The following is a 20,717-nucleotide window of genomic DNA, read 5'->3' as shown; positions in this document are numbered from 1 at the left end:
TCAGCTACAGTTTACACACAATATATTAGTTTCAGGTGTACAACATAGCGATTACACTATGTGATCACCCGATCTGACACCAGACATAGTTATTACAATATTATTGACATATTTCCTATATTTTACATCCCCATGACTTTTTATAACTGGCAATCTGCACATCTTAATTCCTTCCCCCTTTTCATCCAGCCCCCAATGAGCCTGAATTCTGGCAACCATCAAAATATTACCTGTGTCTGAGTTTGTTCATTTTGTTTTTTAGAGTCCATACATAAGTGAAATTACATGGCTTTTACCTTTCTGTGTCTGACCCATTTCACTCAGCATAACAGCCTCTAGATCAGTGGTTCTCAACCTTCCTAATGCCGCGACCCTTTAATACAGTTCCTCATGTTGTGGTGACTCCCAATTTCATTGTTACAAATTAAACATAATTAAAGCATAGTGATTAATCACAAAACAATATGTAATTATATATGTGTTTTCCGATGGTCTTAGGCGACCCCTGTGAAAGGGTCTTTCGACCCCGAAAGGGGTCGCGACTCACAGGTTGAGAACCGCTGCTCTAGATCCATCCATGTTGTTACAGATGCAAAATTTCATTCTTTATAGCTGAGTCACATTCCATTGTATACATGTGGCACCTCTTCCTTATCCATTCATCTATTGATGGGCACTTACGTGGCTGCCATATCTTGGCCATTGTCAATCTGCAATGAACACAGGGGTGCATAGGTCTTTTGAATTCGTGTTTTGGGTTTCCTCGGATAAATACCCAGAAGTGGAATTGCTGGGTCCTTCTTGCCCCATAGCCTTTGTTTTCCAGTCTATTTTGTCTGACAGAAGTACTGCTACCTCAAGTTTGTTTTTTTTCTCATTCCATTTACATGAAATACCTTTTTCCATCTCTTTACTTTCAGTCTGTGTGTGTCTGGATCTGGAGTGGGTTTCTTGCAGGCAGCATAGATAAGGGTCTTGTTCTCTTATCCCTTCAGTCACGGCATTCATTCTATTTACATTTAAGTAATTGTTGATAGGTGTGTGCCGGGAGCCGGTCCATGCTTGCTGTTTCAAGGGACCTGGCATATATGGCATACTGTTCTTAATATGTTTGCTCACCTTCTTGGCACTATGTGTTTTAACCAAGGTCTCTGAGAAAGGTTGTTTCCCCAGGTAGGGATTTTCCCCTGAAGTTAGGGAGGGAATAAAACCTCTTAACTAAGTGCCAGGCAGGTAATTAATCACTTTAACTATGAACAATCATGCTTAAGCTACATAATCTTTACTCCCTGGAATGGAGATAAGAAACGCCCTAACCTTTGGAATAGAGATTGATAGGATTGGAATCAACTGGTATAAATACAGATGTAATAAGACAGAACTTAGAAGACAGAACCTACACAGAACCTGGAGACAGAAGAACTTCGCTGGAGAGAACATGGCAAAAGATCCTGGACAGAAACTGGCAACAGAACCTAGAGACAGAACCTAGCGAGAGAACCTGGCTGAAGAACCTAGAGACAGAACCTGGCTACAGAACCTGGATAGAACATGGCAAGAGAACCTGACTAGAACCTGGTGACTGAACCTGGCTGGAGAACCTAGCCAGAACCTGGCTGAAGAACCTGGCTACAGAATCTGGTGACCGAACTTGGCTGGAGAACCTGGAGGACCTGGCTGGAGAACCTAACAAGAGAACATGGACACAGAATCTGGCTGGAGATCCTAACCAGAACTTTGCTGGAGATCCTGACCAGAACTTGGCTAGAGATCCTGGCTAGGCTGCTGATCAACTGAACGCTGTCTGCATGTCATTCCCTCTTCGCCGACTCCGTCCACACCTTTGGGGACCCCTGGACCTGCTGGGGTCGGACCCCACTGTCTGCATGTCATTCCCTCTTCGCCGATTCCGTCCACACCTTTGGGAACCCCTGGACCTGCTGGGGCTGGACCCCAACATCTGGCGCCTGAACAGGGACCCCTAGGTAAGCGCCCCGCACTCGGGACGGATAGGACTCCACCATAGGAAGAGGGTGGATAGTCTTCGCCGACTCCGTCCACACCTTTGGGAACCCCTGGAACAGGATTCCCCTAGGTAAGGCCACCTCCCCCCCCCCCCCCATTGAGAACCCCACACTCGGGATGGATAGGACTCCACCAGGGTACTGCAGACCCCCCTATAGAGGATAAGTAGGGTAAGAAGGTGGATAGTACAGAACTTAGATTGAGAAGATGTGCCATACTGAGTCCAAAGAAAGAAGACTCTGTATTGATTCTTAGATTGAGAAGATGTGCCATACTGAGTCCAAAGAAAGAAGACTCTGTATTGATCTTTAGATTAAGAAAATGTGCCATACTGAGTCTAAAGAAATAAGACTCTGTATTGATCTTTTAACACATATGCTTGCTAGCAGAGGAATTAAGGTTACTCCCAGTCAGACAGAACGTTTTATACAAGAAGTATGTCCATGCTTTTCTGAGGAAGGAAAGGTAAATGTAAAGGCATGGGAGGAGGGAGGCCCAAGGAGCCTTATCCTTAACCCCACTGCAGCCTTTCCACCCCGGGAAAGTGCAGGATTGGCAAGCTCTCCCTGGGGTGATAGATCAGGACTCAGGTAATAGCGGAAAGCGCCAATCCTACTCTTAAAATGGATACAAGAGAGCATTTCGGGTTTTTCTTTTTAATGCCTGCTTTTAAAAAATAAAAAAGGGGGAATTTGACGGGAGCCGGTCCATGCTTGCTGTTTCAAGGGACCTGGCATATATGGCATACTGTTCTTAATATGTTTGCTCACCTTCTTGGCACTATGTGTTTTAACCAAGGTCTCTGAGAAAGGTTGTTTCCCCAGGTAGGGATTTTCCCCTGAAGTTAGGGAGGGAATAAAACCTCTTAACTAAGTGCCAGGCGGGTAATTAATCACTTTAACTATGAACAATCATGCTTAAGCTACATAATCTTTACTCCCTGGAATGGAGATAAGAAACGCCCTAACCTTTGGAATAGAGATTGATAGGATTGGAATCAACTGGTATAAATACAGATGTAATAAGACAGAACTTAGAAGACAGAACCTACACAGAACCTAGAGACAGAAGAACTTTGCTGGAGAGAACATGGCAAAAGATCCTGGACAGAAACTGGCAACAGAACCTAGAGACAGAACCTAGCGAGAGAACCTGGCTGAAGAACCTAGAGACAGAACCTGGCTACAGAACCTGGATAGAACATGGCAAGAGAACCTGACTAGAACCTGGTGACTGAACCTGGCTGGAGAACCTGGACAGAACCTGGCTGGAGAACCTAGTGAGGGAACATGGCTACAGAACATGGCTGGAGAACCTAGCAAGAGAACATGGACACAGAACCTGGCTGGAGATCCTAACCAGAACTTGGCTGGAGATCCTGGCTAGAGATCCTGGCTAGGCTGCTGATCAACTGAACGCTGTCTCCGTGTCATTCCTTCTTCGCCAACTCCATCCACACCTTTGGGACCCCTGGACCTGCTGGGGTTGGCCCCCAGCAGGTGTGTAGCTTCACCATTTTATTATTCACATTTTTTATCTTTCTTCTTCCCCTTCCTCCCTTCACCCCTCCTTCTTTTTCAAGACTTTAACACTTCTTATAATACTTGTTTGGTGGTGGTGAACTCCTTTAGCTTTTCTTGTCTGGGAAGCTATGTATCTGTCCTTTGATTCTAAATGACAGCCTTGCTGGGTAGAGTAGTTTTGGTTGTAAGCCCTGGCTAGCTATTCATCAGTTTGAATATGTCTTGCCACTCGCTTCTGGCCTGCAAGGTTCTGCTGAGAAATCAGGTGAGTCTTATGGGAGCTCCTTTGTAGGTAACTAACTGCTTTTTTTCTTGCTGCTTTTAAGATTCTTTCTTTGTCTTAATCTTTGGAATTTTATCATTATGTATCTAGGTTTCTTTGGGTTCATCCTCTTTAGGAGTCTCTGCACTTCCTTTTTCCTTTACCAGGTGGTAGAATTTTTCAGTCATTATTTCTTCAAATAAGTTCTCAAGTCCTTGCTCTCTCTCTTCTCCTTCTGTTGCAGATGTAATTATACCTGATGTTGTCCCAGAGGTTCCTTGAACTATCCTCATTTTCTTAGATTCTTATTTTTTTCCCCTGTTCTGATTGGGTGTTTTCTGCTAACTTGATGTCAGCACCAACTCAGGATTTGTGCTTTGCTTTCTAAGACAAGAAGCATTCCTTACTTGTTCATTTTAAACAAGAAACCACTGACCTCACAGTGATGAGTGCCATGGGAACCACAGGGCATCTCCTTCTTACCCTGCCTGACTCCCACCCTCCTGAGGCAAATCTTCTAGTGGTCGAGGCATAGAGCTGCATACACACCCACTCCTGTTTTACATCCATGTGGTAGCTCATTACACACTATTCCATGCCCTGCTCTTTCAATTAACAATATTCTCTTAGAACATGGCTCCTACTGGTACACATACTCATTTCTTTCATTTCATTGTCTACCTAGAATTCCACTGAGTGTGTACGTGTGTATATATATACACATACACATTTATAATAATTTATATATATATTTACATAACACATACTAAAAATTCTACACATATTTATATATAACACGTATATTACAAACCATATATACATTACTCATAGGAAATTACCTTGCAGAAATTTATATTATTTATATAAACAAATATAAATATACTTAATTACATAAATTATACATTATTTATAATTATGAAAATTATATAATAGTTTCTAAACCATAAACTAATGTTTATAATTATGTAAGCAATATCAATTCTCCAAAATAAATTTCTAGAAGTAAAACTGTTGGTTTAAGGACCATTCTTCCTTGGATCATGTATTCCAACTAACAAGAATGAATTATCTAAAGTCCCCTAACCAAGGCTCTTCCATGCTCTTGCAAATGCTGTTCCCTCTAATGCTCTCTCCTGCCAACCTAATTGGAGATGAACTCCGATTACTCTGCGCAAATTCAAGTGTTACCCTCTCTGAGTCCTTCTCTTATACATTCTGTATGTCCATAGGCCCCTGCAATCCCAAGCAGACCTAAGACACCTTCTTCTAGGTCCTCACTGCATGCAGTTAACGACCACTCTGCATGGTAACTGTCCCACCACAAATCCCTGGAGAACTAGGGCTTATGTTTCCACATGTGTAACTCTACTTAACAAATATTTGCGCAATGACTGAATGGATGGCTAAATGAATGAAAAAGGCCTTCAGCTTCCTTCTCTATCCAAATAATCATTTAAGGGCCAACTCGATGATGCTAGTTGCAGTACCCAAATTCTCCTACCAAAGGGGACCCATCTTCTCCACACCCAGGATAGGTCCCATAAATAATTACTGGACAAATAAAACACCTTTAGAGGGTGTCTACCATGGAGGCCTGTTGCAACAAATACACTATAGCATGAATCTAAAGGAAGAGATCCTTATGGAATAAATCTGCTGAATTCAGATGGAAAGAAAGATTTTCCTGGGAACCACTATTTTACACTATTATGGAAGTAACTTACCAGTTACCTGTAACTGCAACCTTCCACTGTGGTTATTACTAGTGTCAGACCTTGGGGAAGCAGTGGCCATGTCCCAAAATTCAGCTTAAACCTATAAAAAATTCAATTTATTCATGTGTTAAACAAGAGACTGTAATTTTCCATATGATTAAAACTAGTCAATCAATTAAGAAAACACACTGATACAATACTGTCAACCCATCACATGCTGATACAGTCAGCTGTCCACCATTTAGAACTGAGACTTAGTACTATAAGGATTACAGGTGAGTACGGCCATGAGCCATGTCTGAATCACTCTGAGAGAGGATCCTGGGTCACGTGTTCCTTTGCCCGTTTATGACATATTCTACTATTTACGCATGTATGTATTCCTGAACCACCTCAGTAGTTTGCTCGATACCCTTTAATATTTAGTGTGCATTTCCTAAGAATAAAACTATCCTCTCAAATAATGATAGGACAATGATCAAATTCAGGAATGTAACTAGTATGTTATTATTACCTAATATATATTGTATTGCATCAACCGTCCCAACAATGCCGTGTTGTTGGTTTTAATATATTTTACTGATTTTTTACAGAGAGGAAGGGAAAGGGATAGAGAGTTAGAAACATAGATGAGAGAGAAACATCGATCAGCTGCCTCTTGCACACCTACCACCGGGAATGTGCCCGCAACCAAGGTACGTGCCCTTGACCGGAATCGAACCTGGGACCCTTCAGTCCGCAGGCCAACGCTCTATCCACTGAGCCAAACTGGTTAGGGCAATGCCGTTTATTGTAATTTTCAAACACAGGGTTGAGTTCAAGTCTATATGCTGCATTAATTGTCATGTCCCCAGTCAATCTTGCATCTTTCTTTTTTTTAAAATATGTTTTTATTGATTTTAGAGAGGAAGGGAAAGGGAGAGAGAGAAACATCATTTGCCTCCTACATGCACCCTGCCCGGGGATGGAACCTGAAACCTAAGCATGTGCTCTGACTAGAATTGAACCGGTGACCTTGGGTGTACAGGACTACGCTCAGCCACTGAGCAACGCTAGCCAGGGCTTGCATGTTTCTTTTTGGAGATACTCTTCTGCAAGTTCTACTTCACTCCTCCATCCCAATTTTTATTTTTTAAATAAATACAAAGCAGAGCTACCTCATCTTTCTTCCGCATGACAAATGTTTTTTAACACATTTATTTTATTTGTTTTGGTCATTAGTATATTTTCTTATAGTTGATAGTATTACAGATGTCTCCCATTTCCCCCCCTTTACCCCCCTCCTCCCAGCCCCTTGGTGCCCCCACCCCCACATCTTCACTAACATGGATGGACCTGGAAAAATATGCTAAGTGAAATAAGACAATCTGAGAAAGACAAATATCACAGGCTCTCACTTATTTGTGGAATCTAATGAACAAAATGAAGTGACAAGCAAAATAAGACTTGAAGCATGGAGGCATGGAACAGACTGACATACCTTGATATGGGGTTGGCAGGACAAGAGATAAACCAAAGAACTTATATACTTACTAGTGACCCAGCGTGCGAAATCATGTGGCCCCGCCCACCCGCCTTGACACCCTAACCTCTCCATCCAGAGCTCGAGCGCACCTGGCCCTGCCCCTGATCCCTCTGGCCTTCTCTGGGTGCTTCAAACCCCGCCCTCGGTCCCGTGAGTCACCTTGGGCTGGTCCCGCCTCCTTCGGGTGCCTCCCCGCTTCCACCCTGTCTCCAGAGCAAGGTGGCGGCTCCGCCCAGCTGCGCACACAGCCTCCTGCTGAATGGTCATTACGGTGTGAGGGTGTCACGACCATTAGCATATTAGCTCTTTATTATGTAGGATATGCATAGTGCATGACAAATATTTTAAGGCTAACCTTTTATCTACTCTTAATTACTGAAGATAAAGTGGAAGGTACTGGGCAAGATTGAGAAATATTAATGTCTATCTTGTTTTTCCATTTGTAGCTTTTTCCATGCTCCATTTATAGCCTTCTCCAAATTCAAGGAGACAACACTCTAAAATCATTATACTCTCTTCACTCATTCAAAGTAGCACATGTTATGTGATCTGCGTATGTGCACATGCATGCTTGTGTGTATAAAAGGATAAGAGAAACAGCTGCTCACTATTTGAGAAACTGATTTAATTAAGAGTTGCAGTTCTGGAGCTGCATCAGGCCCACTCCTCCTGCAGCTGAGCCAATGGGCTCCAGGATGACACCTCCTGCAGGTGCACCAGCTGCACGTTCACGGGAGAACCCCAAGGGGAGGCCATGAACATGAGGAAAGAATGGACAGTGAAGGTTTCCATTTCCAGCAGTCTGGTAGATAGATATTTTGAAAGGTCTTTCTGCTTTAATGCAATCGATCCTGGATAAATTAAAACCAATGCACTTTTCTAACACTATTATGTTCTCAAGAAATTATCAAGCCTGCTCTCACCCATATTATAGTAGCCAATTAAAAAAACCCAAAAAAACCCAAAACTTCTTAAAAGTGAGTTGAAGTAACAGAGGAAATGGTGAGCATTGAGCAAAAAATATTTAAATCAGAGCGTTGGCCTGCATGTGTACGCTGACAGGAGCACTGGGATGGGAGACAGAGCCCTGGGCATGCCATGGGGTGAGGACTGAGCCCCAGGAAGCCAGCCAGGTCCACTGGAACTCCACATACAGCAGCAGCTCAGGCACATGCTTGCAGGAAGGCACCCCAGTAAGCCACTGGTATCGCCCACAATGAAGAAAACCAATTATGATCCTACTAGAGGCCCGGTGCAAGGGTTTGTGCACCGGTGGGGTCCCTCAGCCTGGCCTGTGCCCTCTTGCAATATGGGAACCCCCAGGGGATGTTGGACTGCCAATTTTGGCCCAATCCCCACAGGCCTGTGGGGATCGGGTTGAATCCGGCTGTCCGACATCTCCTGAGGGATGTAGTAGTGCGCGAAGCAGCAGGCAGCCGGGGAGGAGCCCGAGCCTGGGCCGAGTGTCGCACCGCTCCCACACATCATGGCCCCACTGTGCCTGCTGCTGTTGCAGCTCAGTAGCATGCTGCCACAGAGGTGGGAGAGGCTCGTGCCTCCGCAGCTGCGCTCACTAGCCATGAGCCCGGTGTCTGGCACCCGTCAGTCAGCTGAGCAGGGCTCCCACTGTGGGAGCACACTGACCACCAGGGGGCAGCTCCTGGGTTGAGCATCTGTCCCCCGGTGGTCACTGCACGTCATAGCAACCAAACAGTTGTTCGGTTGCTTAGGCTTTTATATATATAGACTACAGGCCTGGAGCACAAAATTCGTGTGCAGGGGGGGTGTCCCTCAGCCTGGCCTGCACCCTCTCCAATCCGGGACCCCACTCGTAATCCAGGACCACTGGCTCCTAACCACCACCTGCCTGCCTGTCTATTGCCCCTAACTGCCCTCCCCTGCCAGCCTGATTGCCCCTAACTGCCATGGCTTTGTCCAGAAGGAAGTCGGACGTCCAGAAGATGGCCAGTCAACCCAGTCTAATTAGCATGTTACCCTTTTATTAGTATAGACTAGAGGCCCAGTGCACAAAAATTTGTGCACTCGGGTGGGGGGGGGGTCTCTCAGCCCGGCCTGTGCCCTCTCGCAGTCTGGGACCCCTCCGGAGATAATGACCTGCTGGCATAGGCCTGCTCCCGGGTCACAGAGGGCAGGCCCAATCCCTAGGTGCAGCCCCTGGTTGGGCTCAGAGCAGGGCCGATTGGGGAGTTGGGGCGCCTTCCCCTGTCATGCACAGAGCAGGGCAGATTGGAAGGTTGCGATGCCACCCTCAGTCACGCTCAGGGTAGGGCCGATTGGGGGATTGGGGCACCGCCCCGTGTCACACTCAAGGCAGGGTCGATGGGGAGGTTGCGGCGCCACCCCGTCACGCACAGAGCAGGGCCCATCAGGGGGGTTGGGGCTCCATACCCTGTCACGCACAGAGCAGGGCCAATCAGGGGGTTGGGGCGCTGCCCCCTGTCATGCACAGAGCAGGGTGGATCAGGGGGTTGGGGCGCCACCCTCTATCACCCACAGAGCAGGGCCGATCAGGGGGTTGGGGCACCGCCACTGTCACACTCAGGGCAGGGCCAATGGGGAGGTTATGGCTCTACCCCGTCACACACAGAGCAGGGCCCGTGGGGGGGGCGGGTGGTTGGGGCGCCGCACCTTGTCACACACAGAGCAGGGCCGATCAGGGGGTTGGGGCGCCGCACCCTGTCACACACAGAGCCGCAGGGCAATCAGGGGGTTGGGGAGCTCCCCCCTATCAGGCACAGAGCAGGGTCAATCAGGGGGTTGGGGCACCGCACCCTGTCATGAATAGAGCAGGGCGGATAGGGAGGTTGTGGCCCCGCCCCCTGTCACACACAGAGCTGCAGGGCGATCAGGGGGTTTGGGCGCTGCCCCCTGTCACGCTGATCCCAGTGCCAGGAGGCCTCTCGGCTCCACTGATCCCGGTGCTGGGAGGCATATTACCCTTTTACTATATAGGATAGAGGCCTGGTGCATGGGTGGGGCTGGCTGGTTTGCCCTGAAGGGTGTCCTGGATCAGGGTGGGGGTCCCCACTGGGGTGCCTGGCCAGCCTGGGTGAGGGGATGATGGCTGTTTGCAGCTGGTCACACACCCTTCAGGGTGGGGGTCCCCACTGGGGTGCCTGGCCAGTCTGGGTGAGGGGCTGAAGGCTGTTTTCAGGCTGACTGAAGCTCCCAACTGCTCCTTTTTTTCTTTTTCTTTTTTATTCTGGGCCAGCTTTAGCTCTGGCTCCAGCTCTGAGGCTTCCACCTTTAGCTTTGGCTCCAGCTCTGAAAGCAGGTATCTGGTTTGTTTGCGTTCTATAATCGAAACTCTGTATCAACTCCAGCTCTGAGATCCTGGGCTCGCTGAAAGCAGGTTTCTGGGGTTTTGTTTAGCTTCTATATTTGTTACAATGTCTCTTAAACTGCAGGCTCAGAGGCCGGCAAGGCAGGCAGGGAACGTTGGAGTCCTCCGTCACTGAAACAAGCAAGCCTCATGTTAGTTTCAAGCTGCCTGGCTGCCGGCCGCCATCTTGGCTGGCAGTTAATTTGCATATTGCCCTGATTAGCCAATGGGAAGGGTAGCGGTCGTACACCAATTACCATGTTTCTCTTTTATTAGATAGGATAGATTATATAGGATAAGATTGCTTAAACTGGGGGGGGGGGGGGGGGGCTTTTTCACCAGGAGGAGATGCTCTTGGCAGACAAAACTACATAACCCCTTTATCTAGACTGATAGCCAGCCATATGCACTATACTGCCAAATTTGTTAGTAAAAAATTGAACTGCTTTCTTACACCTTACACCAAACAGCTGTTTGCCCTTAAAACCCCTCCTCAGCCCACCCCCCACCTTAGGTTCTGCCTTTGCAGTTCATCCAGATTTGGTTCTGATTGGTTGGTTTCTATGCCAGTAGGCGTCAAAAGCTCCACCTCCTAGGCAGCCATTGGCTCCTCGCAGTTCACCCAGATTTGGTTCTGATTGGTCGGTTCCTATGCCAGTCAGCATCAAAGGCTCAACCTCCCAGGCTGCCATTGGCTCCTCTGGGAAATCCAGAATGGCCCGCCTTCATGTCGGCACCAGCCCTTCAGTCATGCCCTCAGTCCACTACCGGGTGTATCTCTGGTCACTCTGAGAAGTGGCACCTCAGGTCTGTGCTGGTGGCAATTTTGAATTCTCATCCTTGACCTAACCTTCTTACAGTGCAAGCTCCATGAAGGCAAGCATTTGTTTTGTTCATTCTTAGTTCACTCATAGACTTTACCTGTGTCTATGCATCTATGCTAGCACCACATGGTGACCGGTCGAACAGTCGTCACGGTCGTCATGGTCACTGCCTTTTTACATATATAGACTAGTAGCCTGGTGCACAAAATTCATGCACTGGGGCTGGGAGAGGGGGGAGGAAGGGCCCCTCAGTCTGGCCTTCACCCTCTCCAATCTGAGACCCCTCAGGGAATGTCCAACTACCTGTTTGTGCCCACACTTTTAACAGATAGCAGCTCCATTGTTGTTTCTTAAAACCATTGGAATTAGTAGGTATTCAAAGTGTGTATACATTTTGGGGGGACACCATGTATATCTCTAGTCAGCGGTGAAAGAAACCAACAGCAGATTTGGAACCCCCAACAGGGAACCTCGCTCACTCCCCACATGTCTCCCCACTTCACTTTCCACCTTCGTGGGCAGCAGGAGAATCAACGTTTTCTCTCATTAATTCGGAAAAGCACGTCCTGTCACCCGCTGCCCGGCAGGAGTGCGCTAGACCCCAAGCAAGCGAGGCTCAGTCAGGGCAGCCTTCACTCATGGGTGCTGGCACCCAAAGTGCACATTCCTCCTCTACAGTCGCCCCGACTATCCCACTGTTTCACTGAGAGGACGGAATTCCTCTCCACCTCTGGGTTCTTGATCTTGAAGGCTAACCGAAGGCACCTCAGCGAGGGCCGCCCGCGTCCACCAGGTGTGTCTGTCTGCATCTGCTCCCGTCTCAGCACCTACATTAACCCCCTAGAGGTGATCTCATAGCTGCACTGGCCTCCGTGGGAACAGGGTATCACCACTCTGCCCTCTCACTGTCATCTCACAGGTGCCCACCCTCAGCACCCAGAACACCCAGACACTCTCCAAAGGATGTGAGCGCATCAGAGGGGATGTGTGCACATCCTGTGGGGGTGTTAGGCATGCTGGGTTGATGGAAGTGCGGTGGAGAGGCAGGGGGAACTTGTGCACGCCTTGGTTTGCAACTGTTGCAGGCGCGGGAGGGTGACAGTGTGCTGGGTGATGTTCGCACGCCAGGGGGGGATATGCACACCGGAGGCCTCTGGCTTTGCAGATCCGCAAACCCCCATGGTGCGGCCAGGAGGACGTCAGTCTGGCCCGCCACGGTGGCTGTCCCTGCGATCCTGCACCTTTTGGGCCAGGAGGCGGATCTTGCGCAGCCACTCCTGGGCACTGATGGCCTGCAGGTGCTACTTCAGCTCAGCCTGCAGGCTCTGCTTGGCGCGCTCACAGCTATCACCACCACCATGTGGGGAGTACAGGCCGCCGTCCGCCGGCCTGTCTCCCCTGTCCGGAGGCTCTCTGTGCTGCTCACCAGCCCAGAGTGACTGGGGCTGGGTGGTAGCCAAGCGTCCTACCCTGCCCAACCCCGGCTGATCCGCCCCTGTGCGAGCTGCTGCCCCGCCAGGAAGGGTCACAGATCCGGGTCCCGGGACCGCGGACAGCCTCAAGCACTGCCCCTACCCAGCAGGGTCACAGATCCGTGTCTTGGACCCGCGGACAGCCTCAAGCACTGCCCCCCGCCCGGCAGGGTCACAGATCCGGGTCCCGGGACCGTGGACAGCCTCAAGCACTGCCCCCCGCCCACCAGGGTCATGGATCCGGATCCTGGGACCATGGACAGCTTCAAGCACTGCCCCCACCCACCAGGGTCACAGATCTGTGTCTTGGTCCCACGGATAGCCTCAAGCACTGCTCCCCGCCTGGCAGGGTCACAGATCCGGGTCCCAGACCGCCGACAGCCTCAAGCCTGCCCCCCGCCCGCCAGGTCACGGATCCGGGTCCCGGGGCCGCGGACAGCCTCAATCGCTTCCCCCGCCCGCCAGGTCATGGATCCGGGTCCCAGACCGCAGACAGCCTCAAGCACTGCTCCCCGCCCGCCAGGCCATGGATCCGGGTCCCGGACTGCGGACAGCCTTGCCCGCTGCCGCCCACCTTCAGTATGCAAATTAGCCGCCATCTTGTTCCTTCAGGGTGGGTGTCCCCACTGGGGTGCCTGGACAGCCTGGATGAGGGGATGATGGCTGTTTGCATCAGGTCACACCCCCTTCAGGGTGGGTCCCCACTGGGGTGCCTGGCTAGTCTGGGTGAGGGGCTGAGGGCCGTTTTCAGGCTGGCGGGCGACTGAAGCTCCCAACTTCTCCTTTTTTTCTTTCTTTTTGTTTGTATTCTGGGATTTATTTACCTTCTATGGCTGTCACTGGAGCTGAGAGCCGGCTTTAGCAGCTCTGAGACCTCGGCTGCTGAAAGCAGGGATCTGGGTTTGTTTGGGTTCTATAATTGTAACACTGTTGCGGTCCTGCTGGCTGAAAGCAGGTTTCTGGGGATGGTTTAGCTTCTATACTTGCAACATAGTTGCTTAGAGTGCAAGCTGAGAGGCCAGCAGTAGCAAGCAGGGAACCTTGGCTTCCTCCTTCACTGGAGCAAGCAAGCCTCCTGTTCGCTTCTGCTGCCTGGCTGCCGGCCGCCATCTTGGTTGGCAGTTAATTTGCATATTGCCCTGATTAGCCAATGGGAAGTGTGTTGGAGCCACGGTTAATTACCATGTTTGTCTATTATTAGATAGGATAATTTAGAAAATCAAGCTCGAAGGAAAGAAGCCACCATGAGTGAGTCAACAGAAACAAAAAAAAATAAGTTTCCAACCCTGCAAGGACTTTAAGTATTATGATTACCAAACATAAATTTTTAAAATTAGTTTTAGCAATAAAAGAGCAACTAAAACATGGTTAAGCATAAAGAGATTATGAATAATGGCACTGCATTATTTGAAAAAGAACCAGATAGAATTTACTTGTTATTTATTTATTATTATTATTTTTGTTAATCCTCACCAGAGAATATTTTTTTCCATTGATTTTTGAAGAGAGTGGTAGGGAGGGGGAGAGAAACATGGGTGTGAGAGAGACACATTGATTGGTTGCCTTCTGCAGGTGCCCCAACTGGGGTCGAGGATCAAACCTGTAACCAGGTACGTGAACCTTGGCCAGGAATTGAACTTTGGTGTGAGGGCTAACGCTCTAACCATTGAGCACACCATCCAGAGCTATTAGATTTTAGAATAGTTCCAGATTTACAGAAAAATTGTGAAGATAGTAGACTCCTCATAGGGCCAATTCCTACTTCCCCATATTATCACATCTTTCAGTAGTATGCAACATTTGTTTTCATTAATGAGTCCATATCAACATATCATCAATAACTAAAATCCATAGTTTAATCAGATTATAAAAACATAAGATAATCAATTAACTTGAATATAAATCTGAAAAAAATCATTTAGAAGGAGTGCCAAAATAAACAAATGGAAAGTACCAAAGATTGTAAAAGATAGGTAGAAAAAAATGAGATCTGACATATATCGTCTAGTCATAGTCCCAGAAAATGAAGAAAAAGGAGGTCATACTAAGAGAGAAAAATAACTTAGTTTTCCAGAACTAATGATGGACATTTATGCACAATTCTAAGAAGCACAACATATAAAAGAGGCTGGAGCCCAGCTAGTGTGACTCAGTGGATTGAGTGGCAATCCATGAACCAAGAGGTTTCTGGTTCGATTCTTGGATGCTCAGGTTGTGGGCTTGATCCACCGGTAGGGGGCATTCAGGAGGCAGCCGATTAATGTTTCCATCTCTTTCCCTTTCCCTTCCTCTCTCTTTAAAAAAATCAATAATAACGTATTTTTTAAAAAAAGAAGAGGCTAGAGAAACAAATCCACACCTGGGACACAGTGCTGAAACTGCAGGACAGCAGAACAGACACCGTGCAAAAGCAGTGAGGAGGAGTGACAGCAGTCTCGCAGGGACAGCAGGAGGAGCACGGGCAGCAGGACATGCACTTACAGGGGACCGAGGCAAAGCTGCATCACCAAACTCCTTGGACTTTGCCAGGGGAGCCAAAAGCCAAGACCTTTACTCAAGACGATCTAAGACGGACCATCCCAGAGTAAAACTCCCACAGGAGATGGTCTGAGATACAGGAGGGACAGACAGTGAAGAAACTCGTAGCACAAAAGAAAATCTAAATAAACATTGTGGGAATCAAGCAACTGCAACATCTTATTACAATGTTTAAACAAAGAGTTTACACCATCAAAACGTGGAACAGGAACAGAAGCACACAGAGGAGACCAGAGCGAGGGCGGAAGCTGGGTGTGGACCCAGCACTGCTCAGCAGGTGGACAGGGTCTAACTTGACACTGTGCAAGCACAAAAGACGGCAATAAGAGGGGAACACCTTCAAACAAGGAGCAAAGGAGAGAGTACAAGAAACCAACTCGATCCATCAAAATAGGCTGGGGAAAAACAGGAATAAATACATAGCCACCATCAGAAAGCACAAGGTAAGGGTCCAAATATACAACCACCAGAACCAGGCACAGGGACTAATTCAGGAGATAGGAGACGCCTACAAAATAAAGATACTGATAGAATGAAAGCAAAAATATGAAAGGGACAAACCAGGCAGATATAAACAGAAAAAGAACTGGGATTAGTTACAACAGCAAATAGCATTACTAAGGAGAACAAGGGAAATGATACAAGGTTCAATTCAGGAAGCAGACAACACTCCCCATCTGCAGGCTTAAAAACAGCCTCCTTTTGCGCTCCACCCCGCCCCCCTGCTCCAACAGACTCCAGACGCCTGTCTTCCCCACAGACTGGCTGATGGTCGCACTTGTGAGGAAAGGAAGCGTCTATGTCCCGACCAGTCACAGGAAGGTGTTTCAACTGCCTGGCACAGAACGATGACACCCAGCATAAGGCAGCTCCCTGCCCACTGCACGCTGCCCGCCGCTCCCCAGGCTGCCTGGGAACCCAGTATCCACCAGAGCCATCTTCCCAAACGGCCACCCTGCATGGCTCTTCTAGGAACCCTGCCTGCAGCATGACAGTCTGCCCGGGGGGCTCTTCGGAGGACGAGCTATCAGTGTGGCCTGATCACCAGTGAAGAGTAGCGGTCGCCAACCTTTTGGACCTCGCGGACCACCAGTTGGTGACTGCTGCTTCAGAGAACCTGAAAGGTTCCAATGACGCTGAGTTTGAGAACCTGGACCCCCGCTCAGCACCGTGAGCAGTGCCCTGAGCCTCATGCGGAGTCTCCAGGTAACAGAACCGTGTGGATATGGCTAAGTAAAGACAGCAAGAAAGAAACCAGGATTCCGAAAAAAACATAGCAAGAAACCAGGATTCCGACCAAACACAGGTGGAGGCAGTGCCCTGCCGCAGACAGCTCTAACGAGTATGCACCTGGGAGAGGGGACGGCACCTTTGACGCAAGCAGGGAGATGGTTATGGAGGCCAAGACTATTTTTTTTTAAAAAGTATCTTTTTATTGGTTTTTAGAAAGAGAGGAAGGGAGAGGGATAGAGAGAGAGAAATATCAATGATGAGAGAGGAACATCATCAATCGGCTGCTTCTTGCACGCCTCTAGGGATGGAGCCCGCATGTGCCCTGACCAGGAAATGAACTGGCAACCTCCTGGTTCCAGGGTCCTTGCTCAACCACTAAGCTACCCAACAGGGTGCCACGACTATTCTGACCAGTGAGGCTGCAGAGGCTGTGGCAGACGCGATGACTTAGGACACACGGTGGCAGACAGGCTGTGTAGTGGACCACAGGGGTGATGACGACCGAGAAAGCCAATGGTAGAGAGACCAACAGGACAGGTGGGACGTTTGGTCGAGTAGCTCCAAAGATGACTACTCTCAGATGCTCGCAGGCTGATGACAGAGGCCCCCCCACACCCTGAGTTTAAGCAGAGCCTCAGAGCTCTCCTGGAAGAGGACTGTTCCTCCGGTGCCTCTGGTCTGGCTGCTCATCTGTGGAGGACAGAGTCTGCGACCTGCTCGGGAGGACCGGAAGTATACGAGCAGCGGCAGAGGCCCAGGAAGAATCGCAGCCTCGGCTGGATGAACCAAAACCAGCACGCCAGCCTCGGCAGCACAGCCTGCAGAGTGAAGACACTCGGGCTCAGGAGCGGCCTGGACACCAGTGAGTCATCTCAGACCGGGACCTCAGCCCCATCTGTCAGAGGTCAGGCCAGAGGGCTCGAAGGACAGAGTGAGCTGTCCCCGGAAGGTGAATCCTCAGGAAAGCAGAAGACTGGCCTCTCCACCCCTGAGCCTTCCAGACCTGACTGGCTGCTCACAGTAAGGCTGGCCCTCCAGCAAGGGGGGTGGATAGGGGTGGGTGGGTTATGTGTGCATCCTGCCTGAGGCCAGAGGAGAGATCCACCGAGTGGTGGGGAAGTGGCTCCGGCTCAACCACCTCAGGAAGGACCAACCTGGGAAGATGAAAATCAAGTAAGTGGGGGCATGTCCCCAAAGTGGGAACTCCTGCAGGTCCCAGAGGGGGGGGATAAGGACTATGGAGGAGTCTGAAAGGAAATGTGGCAGAGGATCAGGACTCCAAACCTGCACCTGAGCCAACGACACCTGAAAAATGCAGCCCTCAAGGTCAGGGCTGTAAGTGTGCTGCCCACCAAGCTGACCAGGAAGACCAACATGAGGGGAAGAGATTTTCCTATGTATTCTTTTATGATGTTTGAATGTGTTTTCTTAAATTGTATAAACATTTGTAAATTTTACCGCCCTCCATAATAAAATACTATTTGTGCAAGTTTTAAAAAGCCTATAAACAAAAATTATAAAACTCGAAACAAAGAAACATATTTGTGGGGACACTATTATAAAAAGAGGAGATTTAAGAAAACAGTTCAGAACAGCAGTCACTTCGGGGCTGGGGAGAGACAGGCTCGCGGGGTCACAGCAGCACTCACGGCAACTCTAACTGTGCGGGGACTCACCTCGCTCTTAAGGGGAGTGGTTAGTTCCCAAATGTTCGCTTTCATTACTAACTTCCATATATTACATATGAACTGGAATGCTCAAATTACGAACTTTAAAAATCTGAAGAATGACAGAAGGCGAGGATGGTGCAGGCCAGGGTGGGTCAGTACCCCTGGGGGATGGGAGGTCAGCAAGGAGAGAAAGGCACAGCTTTCGTGGAGGCGTGCACTCAGTCTGCCAAGGAAAAGACACTCCTTCCTGCGCAGGACTGAGGACCCACGGCCAGGTGAAGACATTCATCTGCGTGGAAGGAGATCAGAAGAAAACCGAGGGACATGATTAGTGAATTAGACAGAAGGGTAATTGTAGAGAATAGAGACAAACATGCACAGGGTCAGTTCTTCGAGAAGAACTGTGATGTCTAAAACACTGCAGGCCCTAGCCTGTTTGGCTCAGTGGATAGAGAATTGGCCTACGGACTGAAGGGTCTGGGTTTGAGTCCAGTCAAGAGCAAACCTTGGTTGCAGGCTTGATCCCCGGCAACCAATCGTTGTGTCTCTCACATCACTGCTTCTCTCTCTGTGTCTTTCCCCCTCCCTTCCACTCTCTCTAAAAACCAATGGAAAATATCCTCGGGTGAGGATTAACAAAAAATAAGAAAACACTGTGCAGACTGGGAATCTGGGCCAGCGAGTGAAGGACCGTTCCCTCTACTGCCGGGTCCCCAGCTCCAGCCCAGGCTGCTGCTGCCTTCACTTGGCCCCCAAGACCCCCCACTCCGAGTGCATGCCTCGATGACCAGGAGCTGTCGTCTTAAACTGCGAGACACGACAGACATGGTTCAGAAACGGCACTGTCTTCCTTGAAAGGGGATAGACACCGCAACTAAAATGGTTAATGTCAACACAGTTCCCACACCTCATTCACAACACGAAGGGGTGTGGCCCTTCGACAGCGGCTGCTGTAGACATTCTGGGATCTGAGCGCGACGACAGCGCCCTGTGAGAGGGGCGCGGCTCTGTCTCACCCAGGGCGACCCCAAGCACAGAAGCAGTGCAAGTCTACAGCCCTGTTTTCCATGATGATGTCATTGCTGGGCCCACACAGGCATAGTCAGTCATCAATACGTATGGAATCTGACGGTTAAACATGGTCTCAGTTTAAAGAGCTGCCACTCACTCACTCTGCACCAGGAACTGCACGGGATGCTGGGGACCTAGAGATGAGTACGACCCGACGCCTCCTGCCAAGGGGCTCATAGTCTAGTGCAGAGATGAACCTGCAAACAAAGAAAGAGCTTTCAGGTGACCGTTACTGAAAGAGAGAGAACACGAAGGAGCACATGGGGGTGCCCGGGGAAGTGGGTAATCCAACCTGCAGGAACAAGAAGAGAGAATGCAGTCCAGGGACACAGACATGCAGGGAGCTCGGGAGCCTGAAAGCTCTAGGGAACTTGAAAAAGCCTGAAATCAAGCCCACACCAGTATGTCTATTAAAAATAAGTATAGCCCAGCTGGTGTGGCTCAGTGGTTGAGCATTGACCTATGAACTAGTCAGGGCACATGCCTAGGTTGTGGGCTCGATCCCCAGTGTGGGGCGTGCAGGAAGCAGCCAATTAATGATTCTCTCTAACCACTGATGTTTCTCTCTCCCTTCCTCTCTGAAATCAATAAAAAGATATTTAATATCCTATCTAAGAGGGAATATGCTAATTGACCCTCACGCTGTCCCAAAGATGGCGGCACCCACAGCCAATAAGGAGGGAATATGCTAACTGACTGCCCCGCCCTCAAAGATGGTGGCACCCACAGCCAATAAGGAGGGAATATGCTAACTGACTGCCCTGCCCTCAAAGATGGTGGCACCCACAGCCAATAAGGAGGGAATATGCTAACTGACTGCCCAGCCCTCAAAGATGGCGGCGCCCACAGCCAATAAGGAGGGAATATGCTAACTGGCTGCCCCGCCCTCAAAGATGGCAGCGCCCAGTCCCCTCAGCCCTGCCGGGGCGCCTGCCTCCAGAGTCCCCCAGTCCCCTCAGCCCCCCAGCCGCCCAGGGCCACCCAAGGTTCAGGTAACCAGGGCCGGCAAGGCTTGCGCTGCCGGTAGTGGCAGCAGCAGAGGTGTGATGGGGCGTCGCCTTCCCCTGATCACCGGGTAGCTTCCCACCCCTGAGGGCTCCTGGACTGTGAGAGGGGGCAGGCTGGGCTGAGGGACCCCCCTCCAGTGCATGAATTTCCATGCACTGGGCCTCTAGTGTATGTATAAAATAAGCCCCCAAAAATGAGCTCTTTAATTATAGGCGACCCATCTATTATTTATACCAAATAATTTACATCTTCTGTTGGACTTCACGGCTGGTATGCTTGTAGTAAAACATTCATACATGTGCAAGCCCTCCTATCTCCCCAGCCTGAAAGGACAGCATGTGAGCTGAGGTCCTGTTCGCAGAGAAAGGCGCTGCAGGCAGCTGCCACGTATGGGCGCACTCCCGCCACTCACCTGAAGCTCCAGAATCAGCTGTCCCCCTCCACATCCCAGGTCCCCAAACCCGCTGCCTGATGGACCCTTGGGCACTCATCAGCACCCCCTCCTCAA

The 20,717-nt window shown here is 49.4% G+C and overlaps 1 protein-coding gene across 28 annotated transcripts in view; it reads right to left on the bottom strand.

The window, feature by feature from the left end:
- Positions 1–20,717, bottom strand: part of WWP1 (WW domain containing E3 ubiquitin protein ligase 1) — a 95,916-nt gene that overhangs the window by 54,005 nt on the left and 21,194 nt on the right. For 5 of the 28 annotated variants that reach the window (XM_036337475.1, XM_036337470.1, XM_036337464.1 and 2 more), the window contains exons 1-3: positions 19,303–19,398; positions 5,535–5,625; positions 897–1,079 (exon numbers count right to left, since the gene is read on the bottom strand). In XM_036337475.1, coding sequence (XP_036193368.1) covers positions 897–1,079; positions 5,535–5,604 — 253 coding nt within the window. In that variant the 5' untranslated portion in view covers positions 5,605–5,625; positions 19,303–19,398. Of the gene's footprint in view, positions 1–547; positions 598–681; positions 711–896; positions 1,080–5,534; positions 5,626–18,136; positions 18,420–19,298; positions 19,399–20,717 lie in introns of those variants that run through there. The other 23 variants (XM_036337471.1, XM_036337472.1, XM_036337473.1 and 20 more) reach the window with 16 other exon arrangements.

This window comes from Myotis myotis, unplaced genomic scaffold (genome assembly GCF_014108235.1).
Source record: "Myotis myotis isolate mMyoMyo1 unplaced genomic scaffold, mMyoMyo1.p scaffold_m19_p_16, whole genome shotgun sequence".
NCBI classification, from domain to species: Eukaryota; Metazoa; Chordata; class Mammalia; order Chiroptera; family Vespertilionidae; genus Myotis; species Myotis myotis.
The sequence above is the reverse complement of the archived record's forward strand: the minus strand, read 5'-3'. Positions and strand labels throughout refer to the sequence as shown.